General features: G+C 45.6%; 1 protein-coding gene across 5 annotated transcripts in view; it reads left to right on the top strand.

The window, feature by feature from the left end:
- LOC132395827 (phosphorylase b kinase gamma catalytic chain, skeletal muscle/heart isoform-like) overlaps nt 1–11,504 on the top strand; it is a 90,216-nt gene extending 78,712 nt beyond the window's left edge. For all 5 annotated transcript variants that reach the window (XM_059972922.1, XM_059972921.1, XM_059972924.1 and 2 more), the window contains one exon: nt 397–11,504. In XM_059972922.1, the coding sequence (XP_059828905.1) occupies nt 397–642 (246 nt within the window). In that variant the 3' untranslated portion in view covers nt 643–11,504. The remainder of the gene's footprint in view (nt 1–396) is intronic.
- Nucleotides 11,505–13,115: the final 1,611 nt, after the last annotated feature.

The following is a 13,115-nucleotide window of genomic DNA, read 5'->3' as shown; positions in this document are numbered from 1 at the left end:
CGGAGGGACGGGAGGAGTGTGGGGAATGGGGAGACAGTGCGGAGGGACGGGAGGAGTGTGGGGAATGGGGAGACAGAGTGCAGAGGGACGGGAGGAGTGTGGGGAATGGGGAGAGAGTGCGGAGGGACGGGAGGAGTGTGGGAGTGTGGAGGGGTGGGGTGGGGGATGGGGAGGTGAAGTGCGGAGGGGTGGGGTGTGGGGAATGGGGAGGTGAAGTGTGGAGGGGTGGGGTGGGGAATAGGGAGGTGGAGTGCGGAGGGTTGGGTGGGGAATGGGGAGGTGGAGTGCGGAGGGGCCGAGGTTGGTTGTAGAGATTGGGGAGCTGCTGGTACTGGGGTGGTGGTGTTTCACAGTCCTTTGCTCATGACTAACCCCGATTCTGTTCCTGCTCTGCAGACCATCATCTGGACAGTTCTGGCCTCAGTTCGTATTTACTACAAGTATCGGCGAGCGAAGCCTCTCAACAAACACGTGCTCATGCGTGATCCCTACGCTTTTAAAGGAATTCGTAAAATCATCGATGGCTGTGCTTTCAAGGTGTACGGACACTGGGTGAAGAAAGGTTTGCAACAGAACCGAGCCGCTTTGTTTGAGAATTCCCCCAAAGCCTTCCTGTTCTCCCTCAGTGAAGCCACAGCATAGCTGAGACGAGTCGTCACTCTCCGGTCATTAGCCACGCTCGTGTGGTGTGTGTTCACTGGCAGTGATCCCGACACTGCTGTCTGCTTCCATCCTCTATGTTCAAGATGCGTGGTGAAGATGTCACTTTACAAATGTGAATTGCTAATTTAAAACTCTGCAAAGCCACTGCTCGTTCAGATCCCAATCATTCTGCAGTTTTGTGGAAGTTGACGATGTCTGGTGCACAGTGTCTGAACCCCTGTGATCCCCACCCTGTTCATTCTCGTTGGCTTCAGGATGAACACCTTTTCTGTGAACAGACCTACTCATTCAGCCTGACCTCTCACTCTCATTTGAACCCCGACCCTGACTAATCACCTGGACGCCCACCCTTACCCTCACATTGACCCATCACCCCCACCCCCACTGTGACTCCTTACACTGGCCCCCAACCCTTACCCTGATCTCCAGCGACCTCTGGTTCTGGGCCCTTATGTATTTGCATCATTGCACGGGAATGGAGCCAATGGAGATGGGAAAACCTTTGTTTATAGAGAAGGGAATGTTCCCTTCACATCTACACTGGCTGATGCACTGCAGTCTGATCAAACTCCACTTATCAGTGTTTTCTCCACAGCCTCAAGGTTTCAACAGGGTTTGTTTCCTATCCTCACCAACAGAGGTCCAGTACCAGCACAGTTCTCTTTCCTTCTTCAACACATCACCTTAAATCCATGTTCCCTGCATAGACCTCCCATCCAAAGGAGATTCTATCCACACCCCTCACAGTCGTGCACTCCAGAGTCTCCCCTCCACCTCCTTAGCTGCAGGGGAACCAATGTAGCCCATCCAGAGAAGGTTCTGCTTTCTTTAAGTGAGAGATGTGAACAGATTAGTCTGAAGCCAGGTGTGAATGATGAAGGATTATGAAATAGCTAACAGGAGGAGGAGGCTCCAAAAACGTCCTCTCCTTCAACAAGAGAACGGTGAAGAAAAGGCTGAAGTGTTGTCACCAAGTTCCATGTAAGCATTCCATACTGGCTTCCTGCACACACCCCAGACTCCAGGCAAATTCTGCTCAGCTGACTGTTGTAGAAGGCTATGGGGCTAATGTTCCTCCTGTTGTACTGAAGATGGTGATCCACGAGTATGTGCTGTAGACAGGTGGTTCCATTACAGCTACAACACTCCCATCTACCTGACAATGTGGGAAATAAGACAGTGCTGTCCTCTCATCGAAGGATAAATCCTTTCCACTGCCAATCAGTCGGCATTTTGGATTGTGTCATCAATAGTGTGATTCATTGGCACTTCACCTCAGATGCCATTCCCATCCGGAACCCATCCTAGCCTCAGTCCAAAAATGGTCCAAGTGCATTTTTCCAAGATGCACTGGTAAACTGAGGTTAATTGGCATCAGAGATCGGAGTGTAGAGAAAGGTACTTGTGGTTTTTAGCGGGCAATCATCTCAGCTGCAGAATATCGCTGCAGAAGATGGTTGGTGCCCAGCCTTCTTCAGCTGTTTGCCTGTGTCATTCATAGAAACACACACAAAACGCTGGAGGAACTCAGCAGGCCAGGCAGCATCTATGGAAAAGAGTAAAGAGTCAATGTTTTGGAACAATACCCTTCCTTGGGACCGGAAAAAGAGATGAGGTCAGAGTAAGAAGGGGAGGGGAGGTAGTAGGTGATAGGTGAAGCCAGGACGGAGGAGGTGTGAAGTAAGGAGCAGAGAAGTTGATTGGTGAAAGAGGTAAAGGGCAATCTAATGGGAGAGGACAGAAGGCCATGGAAGAAAGGGAAGGGGGAAGAGCACCAGATGGAGGTGATGGGCAGGGAAGGAGATGAGGTAAGAGAGGGAAATGGGAATGGGGAATAGTGAAGGGGAGGTAAATACCAGAAATTTGAGAAACCGATATTCTTGCCATCAGGAAGCATGGCAAACCATGCTGGCTGTCATTAATTAAGCCCTGGTTTTTCCAAATGCTCACAAATCCTATCCCTAAGAACTCTCTCCAGTAACTTTCCTACCACTGGCGTGAGGCTCATCAGTCTATAGCTTGCAGGGTTATCCCTGGTTCCTTTCTTGAGTAGCTAACAACATTAGCTACTCCCTAGACCTCAGGACCTCACCTGTAGCTAGAGAAGACACGAAGATGTTGTCCAAGGCCCCAGCAAACTCTTCAGTTGCCCCTCTCAATAACCTGGGGATATGTCATCAGGCCCTGGGGTTGTATCCACATTAATGCCCTTTAAGAGACCCAGCACTACCTCCTCCTTTACTTTGAAATGCCCCAGCATATTAATGCATGTGGCACTCAACTCCCTATCATCCACATCCTTCTCCTTGGTAAATACTGATGTAAAGTACTCATTAAGGACCTCACCCACATCTCTGCATTCAGGCAAATGTTCCCCCTTTATCCTTGAGTGGTCCTACCCTCTCCCTGGTTACCCTCCTGCTCTTGGTGTTTGTATAGAATGCCTTGGGATTCACCTCAATCCTACTTGCCAAGGACTTCCATGGCCCCTTCTCGCTTTCCTAATTTCCTTCCTTAGTTTCTTTTCTGGCTTCTTTATATTCATCATGTGCTTCGTCTGACTTCCAAAGCTTTTCATTCTTATCCTTTTTCTTTACAAAATTCATCCAAGGTTCTCTTACCTTGCTGTCCTTGTCCTTCCTTCTGCCTGGAATATACCTGTCCTATACTCTGTGCCGTTGGTCTTTAAAAGCCCTCCATATGTCAGATGTGGACTTGCCCAAAACAGCTGCTTCCAAATAACTTTCACTAATGCTCTCTCTCCTGCCTATTGCTCCAATTTAATACTCTCCTGCAAGACTCAATACCAGGTCCAGCTCTTCTTACTAGACTATCTCCATATTGATTTAAGAAACCCTCCTGGATGCACCTAACAAATTCTGCCCCATCTAAACCCCTTGTAGTCTGAGGGTCCCAGTTTATATTAGGAAGGTTGAAATCCCTTATGACAACAACCCTCTAACTCTATTGTTTTTACACCTTTCCTTAATCTGCCTGCATATTTGGTCCTCAATGTCCCAGAGGTTACGGGGGGGTGGGGGCGGGGGCTATAGTACAACCCCATGAGTGGTTGTTCCACTCCTATTCCTAACTTCTACCTAAACAGACTCAGTGTCTGAACCCTTCATTATGTCTCCTCTGAGTACAGCTGTAATATTGTCTCTGATTAGTAGTGCAATTCCCTCCTCTTTTAATTCCCTCTGTATCTTTTCTAAAACATTGAAACCTTGGGACATTAATCACCCATTCCTGTCCCTCTCTCATCAAGTCCCTGTGATGGCCACATCATCATGGTTCCATGTTCTGTTCATCACGTTTACCCATAACACTCGTAGCATTAAAATATACACACTTCAGACTGTCTGTCCCATTGTGTCTGTTACTTTGCTCCTGCCTGTTTATACTGGCCCTGACATCTATCTTCCTCTCCATCCCTCTGCTTTCTGACCTGATACTCTGGTTCCCTTCCCCCTGCCAAACTAGTTTACACCCTCCCGAGTAACACCAGCGAACCTCCCGGCCAGGATATTGGTTCCCCTTCGGTTTAGGTGCAATTCCTCCCTCTTGTACAGGTCACCTTTGTCCCAGAAAAGGTTCCAATGATCCAAGAACCTGAAACCCTGCCTCCTACTCTACTTCCTCAGTCACCTATTCATCTGTACTATCATCTGACTAGCATCTCTCCAGAGATTACTCCCAGTACCTCGGAGGTCTTGTTCTTCAGCCTCTTTCCTAACTCCCTCTACTGTGCAAGACCTCTTCCCCTTTCTACCTCAGCAACACACACAAAATGCTGGAGGAACTGAGCAGGCTGGGCAGCATCTATGGAAGAAAGTACAGTCAGTGTTTTGGGCCGAGACCCTTTGGCAGGAGCCTTTCTACCTACGTCATTGGTGCTCGTGAGCACCACAACCTCCGGCTGCTCACCCTCCCCCATGAGAATATTCTGCAGCTGCTTAGAGATATCCTGGACTTTAGCACCTGCAAGGCAACACACCATCTTGACATCTCTTTCACAACCACAGAATCTACTGTCCACTCCCCTATTAAGTCTGCTGTTAATATCCTTTGCCTGACTTTACCCTTCCCTGCTGAGCCTAAGAGAGGGCCACAGTGCCACTGGACTGGCTGCTGCTGCTGTGCCCTGCTATGTCAGCAGTTTCAAAAGGGGTATTCTTGTTGCTCAGGGAACCCTGCCTGCACTGTGTGCTTACCTCTGCTGGTCAGCCATCTAGGTATGACCACCTCCGTAAAAGTTTCATCTCTGAGGTATGTCCCGAGTGCGTCCAGCTGCAGCTCCAGCTCCTTGACCTGGTCAGTCAGGAGATGAAGTTGGATGAACCTGCAGATGTAGTTATCAGTGAAATAGTTGGGTATTAATCCCACATTTTACAGGAGGAGCATTCCACTGCTTTACCATCCTGCTTACCCTTGTTATACCATTGTCTCTTAACTTCTCAAGCTTAAATTCTACAATCAAATAAATGACTCCAAAAAAAAACACAGCAACTTTGGCCTCTGCCTATTCTTACTGAAGCCTATTGAGAAAGCCTGACCACTCTAACACTGCCCCACTCCAACAATGGCTGCTCTGCCTAAACCTGATTTCTTATGGGCCCTTGCTAACTTACTAGTAACCCAAGCAATCTCTCCCTCTGACAGACACCACTGCCTTTTTAAAATTGGTGCATAAACTCCGCAAGGAACTGTCTTCAACACTTTCTGTGATCTCCAACTCCGCAAGTAAGTCCCCTGCCATAAGGAAAAGATTATTCATACCCTGACCATGAGGAAAAGATTATTACTCTCTGCTCTATCTAGACCTCGTATAATTATATACTCTTCTATCAGGTCATCCCTCAGTTCCCTTCAGTCTGTGTAGAACAAGCCCAGCCTATCTGATCTCTCCCCATGACTAAAGTCCTCCAATTCCTGCAACATCCTGACAAATCTCTGCTTTCTCTCCAACACAATCACATTCTTCCTGTCATGCTGTGACCAGGGCTGCACTTAACACTTACTTCAAGTACAAACTGAGCTGGGTTTTGAAGAAACTGCACACAATATCCCAACTCTTATATTCTGTGAAGACAAGTATGCCGTAACCCTTTTTCATGACCCTATCTGCCTGTGTTACATAGAAAACCTACAGCACAATACAGGCTCTTCGGTCCACAAAGTTGTGCCAAACAGGTCCCTACCTTAGAAATTACTGGGCTTGCCTATAGCCCTCAATTTTACTAAGCTCCATGTATCTATCTAAAAGCCTCTTTTTTTCTTTTTACAATATTTTTATTCAGAAGGAAAAAAAACAAGATTTATAGAGTGCAACACATAGATACATCTCAACATAACTTGTGTACATTCATATATTGTAATAAAATTGATCAAAATGTTATAGCATATCACATAAAGGTATACCACTCTGTAATCAAAAATTTAAATATAAGTCATACATCATAAAAGAAAGTTTTTATATAAAAAGAAGTCAACCCCCTACCAACTACCAAAGACAAAAGCTGATGGATGACAATGGATAATTAGAAAAAAAACATATTCACTTAAGAAGAGAAGATAAAAATATACATGAAAGTCTGTGCACTGTTAAACTTTATAAATTGGAAAAGTAATTTAGGAAAGGTCCCCAGATATCATAAAAAGATTGTTTCGAATTTAAGACTGAGCACCAGATCTTTTCTAAATTTAAATAAGACATAATATCACATAGCCATTGAAGATGTGTCGGAGGGGTAGACTCCTTCCATTTAAGCAAGATTGCTCTTCTTGCTAAAAGAAAGGTAAAAACTAAAACCTGTAGGTTAGGAGTATTTAAAGTTATATCTTCATCTGCAATAATACCAAACAAGGCAGTAAGGGGATTGTCAAATAAATTTGCACTCCCAAAAACACATTTTTACAGATACCTTCAAATTAGAGATTTCCTACATTTCCAATTAACTACTTTTCCTATAGGTCCTGATAAAAATTTACTGGATGATCTTTTAAATTTAAAACCTTTTGTTAATGGTTCTGTTACTGGTATCTATAACTTGTTGATTGATTCTAGACAAGACTTTTTAGATAAAATAAAAAAAGCTTGGCAGGATGACCTAAATTGTCAGATTTCTGGTGATAGATGGAATAAAATTCTTAAACGGGTTAATAAATCATCTTTCTGTGCTCATCATTCTCTTCTACAATTTAAAGGTGTTCATAGAGCTTACATTTCTAAACAGAAGCTGTCCAGTTTTTACTCGAATGTTTCTCCACTTTGTAATAAATGCAACTCTGCTGATGCCTCTTTAATTCATATGTTTTGGTTTTGCCCTAAAATTGGGAAGTTTTGGCGGGAAGTATTTCATACCTTCTCACAACTTTTTAGGGTCCAATTTGACCCAATTCCCCTTACTGCCTTGCTTGTAAAAGCCTCTTAAAAGACCCTATCGTATCCGTCTCCACCACTGTTGCTGGCAGCCCATTCCACACACACCGCTCTCTGAGTAAAAAAACTTACCCTTGACATCTCTTCTGTATGTGCTCACCAGCATCTTAAACCTGGGTTCTGTTGTGCCAACCATTTCAGCCCTAGGAAAAAGCCTCTGACTATCCTCATGATCAATGCCTCTCATCATCTTATACACCTCTGTCAGGTCACCTCTCATCCTCCGTCGCTCCAAGGAGAAAAGGCCGAGTTCACTCAACCTATTCTCATAAGGCATGCTCCCCAATCCAGGCAACATCCTTGTAAATCTCCTCTGCACCCTTTCTATGGCTTCCACATCTTTCCTGTAGTGAGGCAACCAGAACTGAGCACAGTTACCTTTGTGAAATGTGAACTTGGTCCTGGTCTTCATCAAAATTCTTCAGTGCCCAACTATTTACTCCATACCCCAATCTAACTCTCAGAATTAGATTTCATTCCATCTGATCTGCATCCTTCTGTAGTCTCGGACAATTTTCCTTGTTCTGCATTATACCAGTACTGTGTCATCTGCTGACTAATTGTGATTTCTATATTCACACTCAGCTCTTTAATATGTGACAAATAGCTGAGGTCTCAGCACCAATCCCTTCATACACCACTAGTTACAACCCTAATGTCTACTAACACCCAGCCAATTTTGGATCCAGTTAGCCAGCTCCCACAGTCCTTAACCTTTGAACCAGCCTACCATATGGGATCTTGTCAAATACCTTATTAAAGTCCATAACAACATCATCAACCTCCCTACTTACATAATCTTCTCAGTTACCTCTTCAAAAAACTCAAATTAGTGAGATTAGATTTTCCCCTCACTAAGCCAAGCTGAGCATCCCTCTACAGTCCGTTTATCCAGATCCTGTCCTTTATGATTTTCTCCTCTCACTTCCCTACCACTGGCCTGCAGTTACCCGTCTTACCCCTGCTGCTCTTCTGGAATAAAGGAACAACATTAGTTGTCCTTCTGTCTTCTGGAAGCTTGTCTTTAGCTAATGAAGTTGCAGAGCTTGCAGTGAAGTGGCCTGTTCTGTAGCTGGAGGACAGGCCTGTCTGTGAGTGGGTGGGAGGGCAGGTATGGGTGTGAGTGGGTGGGAGGGCAGGTATGGGTGTGAGTGGGTGGGAGGGCAGGTATGGGTGTGAGTGGGTGGATGGGTGTATGTCTGGATCTGGGTCTATGGATGGGGGTGCGGGAAAGGGATTGTTTTCCTGTTGAAGCCACTTGTGTTATTCTGCTAAACACTGGGCTTGCTATATCAGCACTGGAATGTGAGATGACTCTTGTGAGCTGCCCCCAGCCCATCCTTAGATTGACACAAACAACACATTTCACTGTGTGTTTCAATGTACATGTGATAAATAATCTGAATCTGAATTCTTTGTCAACACCCCAGCTATCTCATTTCTTGTTTCCTGTAGCAAACTAGATTAGATCTAGTATGGCCCTGGGGATTTATCAATCCTTCTACATCCCATGACACTAGCATCTTCTCCACAATCTCCTGTGGATCCCTGCATCCTTCCTGAACCGTTCAGCAGAACCCTTTGATCCCGGCTTTGCATCCAGTGAGCCACTTCCTCGTGAATTATGTTGGTGTTTAGCAGGAGGCAAGGAGTCAGAATAATGGGTCCTGTTCTGGTTGGTTGCCAGAAACGACTGGTGTTCCACAGGGGTCAGTATTGAGACTGCTCCCATTCATGGTATATGTCAATGATTTGGATGACAGAATTGATGGCTTTGTAGCCAAGTTTGCAGACAATACAAAGATAGGTGGAGGGGCAGGTTATGTTGAGAAAGCACTTGGGAGTCCTTGTGCGGGATTCCCTAAAGGTTAATTTGCAGGTTGAGTGGTTTGTGAGGGCAACAAATACAATGTTAGCCTATCACAAACAAGAGAAAATTGAAAGATGCTGGAAATCCAATCACAAATAAGGGAAAATCGAAAGATGCTGGAGATCCAATCACAATCAAGAGAAAATCTGCAGAAGCTGCATTCATTTCTGAGAGAACTAGAATATAAAAGCAACTGAGGCTTTGGTCAGACCACACGGAGTGTTGTGATCAGTTTTTGGTCCCTTATCAAAGAAAAGATGTGTTACCATTGGAGAAGGTCCGGAGGTTCATGAGAATGATTCTGGGAATGAAATGGTTAATGCATGGAGAGCATTTGATGGTTCTGGATCTGTACTCACTGGAGTTTAGAAGAATGGGGGAGGGGGATCTATTGAAGCTTATCTAATACTGGAAGGCCTAGACACAGTGGTTGTGGAGAGGACACAGCCTCGGAATCGAGGTATGTCCATTGCTATGGACAGCTGTAGAGGCCAAGTCTTTGGGTATATTTAGAGTAGAGGTTGATTAGTCAGGGTGACAAAGGTTGTGGAGAGTGGGGTTGAGAGGGATTATGGATCAGCCATGCACAGCAGACTCAATAGACAGAGAGATCTTATTCTTCTCCAGTCTTTCACTTGATGGCCAGTTTGCCACCTGGGACCTTGTCTTTACTAAAGCCAATGAAGAGATCAGATGCTGCAGCTTCATCAACCACTCCCCCACTTCAACGTACATGTTGCAATCACACGATCATTTCTACTGTAACGGTCATTTGACCTCTGCCAGTGTCGGGCTGAGTGTTGACAGTTACTCAGGCTTACGACCCCCATCTGTGGCCAGAGGTGCTTAATGTCCCTGCTGTGCCACTTTGCTTTCATTTCCTAGGATGTGCTTTACTTGGGGATGATGGATTTTCTAAATTTGAGGTTGCTAAATTGTATGTTTCCACTGTTATATTTATTCCATCATCATTTCACACCAGTCTTCACCAAGTTGTTTTTATTGTTCTCCCTCTAGTGAAGAGACACTTGTACACTTCCAGATTCCTGGTGGTTCTGCCCTCTTCCTGCTCTTGGTAATCTCACACAAAGCTCCAGACTGACAACAGGCAGGTAGCACCTTGGCAGTGAAATTCTCACCCTTGGTTTCAAACCTCACCCTAATCTCAGCCCTTCTGCCCAACAGCACTGCCTGTCATCCTCCCCGACAAATTCATCGATGACAGCCAGGACCCTGAGCGATGGAACATCCCTCCTCATGACAGATGCCCATGACACTGAGAGGCAGTGAGCTACTGAATTTTATTTGGTCTACAGTCCATCCATTTCACACACTACCCCTCCAGGGTGGGCTGTTCTACCAGGGAGCCTGCGTGTATTCAATGTCAAGGTCTGTCTTTGACTAGCCTATAGGATAATTTTAATCCAGATACACGTTCAGATGTTCAAGAGGAGATCTTTGTATTTTCAGCTTTTCTAACTCAAGAACTTGAGTTATTCAGACGTTCAGTGTATCTTGTTGGAGGTTTGATGCAGCTTTAGTAGTCTGAAAGAGTTGAGTCGGGTATGCACTTTAAAGGGGCACAGGAGTAGATCATGGGTGCAAGATGGAAAGTGGGAGGACAGCTGAGGAGTCACAGTGAAGCTCTACACTGCCTGTGCCATTCATTAAGGAAGATGTGGTTTTGAAGAGGGTGCAGAGGGGATTCCACAAAAGGATTTTGATTCAGATTCTGATTTATTTGTCATATGTACATCAAAATGCAGTGAAATGTGTTGACGACAAAATTGTTGGGGGCAGCTCACAAAGGTCGCCACACATTCCAACACCAACAATCACAACAGAGAACACACCAGAACAGAACTTACCAAGCAACAACAGTCAAACAAGCCCTTTCCTCCCCTCCTTACTCACTCCCACATCACCTTCAGTTCCTCAGAAATTCACAGACCTGCGGCTCCAACTATTGTGCCTCAATCAGCCTTTTGAGCTTTGAATCAGACATACAATCAACTTTCGAGCTTCAATCCAGACCTCTGGGGAAGAGAGACGTCAGTTCTGTAGACAAACTAGAGAAACTGGGGTTGTTTGCCTTGGACCGGAGGAGGTTGTGAGGAAATCTGAAATAATGTAACATATAGACAGTACAGGGTTTATTTGAAGCAGCCACTGGGTCTAGAATGCACCAACTGGAGCGGCATGTGGAGGCAGGTTTATGCCATTCAATAGGGAGCTGGCAGGAGGAAGTGCAGGGTGATGGGGCGAGGACAGGCAGTGGAACTAGCTCCTTGTGTCCAGCCTGTGAAGCTGGACAGAACAATGGCCATTCTGTGTGCTGTTACAAAGTGAAAAACTGAGGGACTGTCGTGATTTAAACTGATTCAGCAACACCTCTCAGAGGACTGATACATCTGTCCTTCACTAAACTTCACTGCATGCATTCTGAGGCTGACTGTTTCAAATGAAGTGCTGCATGTTCTTGTTCAGTCCGACTTAAAGAAAACATTAAATTATTTTTGTGGCTGTGGACGTCTATTCTTTTTTCTCATGAGAGCAAAATATTTGACTCGGGATGTGTGTCTGTGTTTCTGCATCAGAGTAAGGTCAGTTTTACAAAGTTGCATTTCAGCAAAAGTGAACTGGAAGCTGAGGTGAAGGGAAATCCATGGTGGAGCTGAACAAGTTGTTCATTAAGTTCCTACTGAAAACAGAAGAGTTGGGACGGGGCTGGGTGGAGAAGTATGGAGAGGGCAGGGGAGAGGAAAGGACCACTAAGGTTGAATGGCAAGTTGAGGGAAGGGGCAAAGAGTGAGTGGAGAAGTCAGAGGAAGGGTATCCTATGTAACCTGCAGTATATTGGATGGTGAAAGTCAAAGCCTGTGGACGCAGAGGGTGGTGGTGATGGAGACATGAAATACTGCAGTTGCTGGAATCTGAAACAAAATGGGCTGATGAAGAAACTCAAGTCAGCACCCACACACATACACAGACCTGTAACCCCAGGTTGAGACCCACCATCTGGACAGAGTATAAAGGGGAAGGGTGTAGCCAATTTTAAATAAGGGAGAGGCAATACAGGGGCCGGTAGGCAGAAGGGGCCAGATGGGGGTGAGCAGATTGGAGTTAGATGCTGGGAAGTGATTGATGGAGACAATGAAGGAGTGCAGATGGTGGGATCTGACAGGAGAGGACAGGGATGAGAGAAATCAAATAGGGCAGGAGAGTACACACCTAAGCCAGGTAGGGGAGGGAAAGTACGCACCTGAGCCAGGTAGGGGAGGGGAGGTACACAGCTGAGCCAGGTAGGAGAGGGAACAGATACACAGCTAAGCCAGGTAGGGGAGGGAAGGTACGCACCTGAGCCAGGTAGCGAGGGAGAGTATGCACCTGAGCCAGGTAGGGGAGGGAAGGTACACAGCTGAGCCAGGTAGGGGAGAGAACAGGTACACACCTGAGCCAGGTAGGGGAGAGGGTGTACACAGTTGAGCCAGGGAAGGGAGGGTACACAGTTACAAGGATTTGGGATAATCCTAGAAACTATTAAGTTCAAGTAAACATAAGAAAATCTGCAGATGCTGGAAATTCAAACAACACACACAAAATGCTGGTGGAATGCAGCAGGCCAGGCAGCATCTATAGGGAGAAGTACAGTTGAAGCTTCGGCCAAGACCCTTCGTCAGGCAGAAATTGTAACCAGCCATTGCTCAGCTTTTAGCACCAGTCATGACTAAGTAATAAACAGCACTATCTACTCCTGGAGTAACAGGTAGATGCGAGTGGCTATTTTCCTTCCTCAGGAAGTCATGTAACACAGACAAGTCTCCCCAGGATCATGTCAATGGGTAGTTTCTTCAGCACCCACTGAGTGGTCATCCAGCTCAGTAGTCAGTTCTGCCATTGGACACATTGGATAAGTGGTGACTGGAGTCAACACCAAAGGCAGAGGCACAACTTTTCTTAATAAATGACAGTGAGCTGCCAAAAACTAAAAGAACTTTAACAGGTTTTCCATTGACTTTGACTGTTATAAACATGGGCTCTTCTCACATTCTGCTTGTTTTCCATGACCATACTCACACTTTCATCATACAGTCATTATCATCATCATCACATTCCCCCTCTCTTGGGACCAAGCACATA

Source organism: Hypanus sabinus, chromosome 6 (assembly GCF_030144855.1).
Source record: "Hypanus sabinus isolate sHypSab1 chromosome 6, sHypSab1.hap1, whole genome shotgun sequence".
Classification (NCBI taxonomy): Eukaryota; Metazoa; Chordata; class Chondrichthyes; order Myliobatiformes; family Dasyatidae; genus Hypanus; species Hypanus sabinus.
This window is presented reverse-complemented; position numbering and strand designations above follow the sequence as displayed.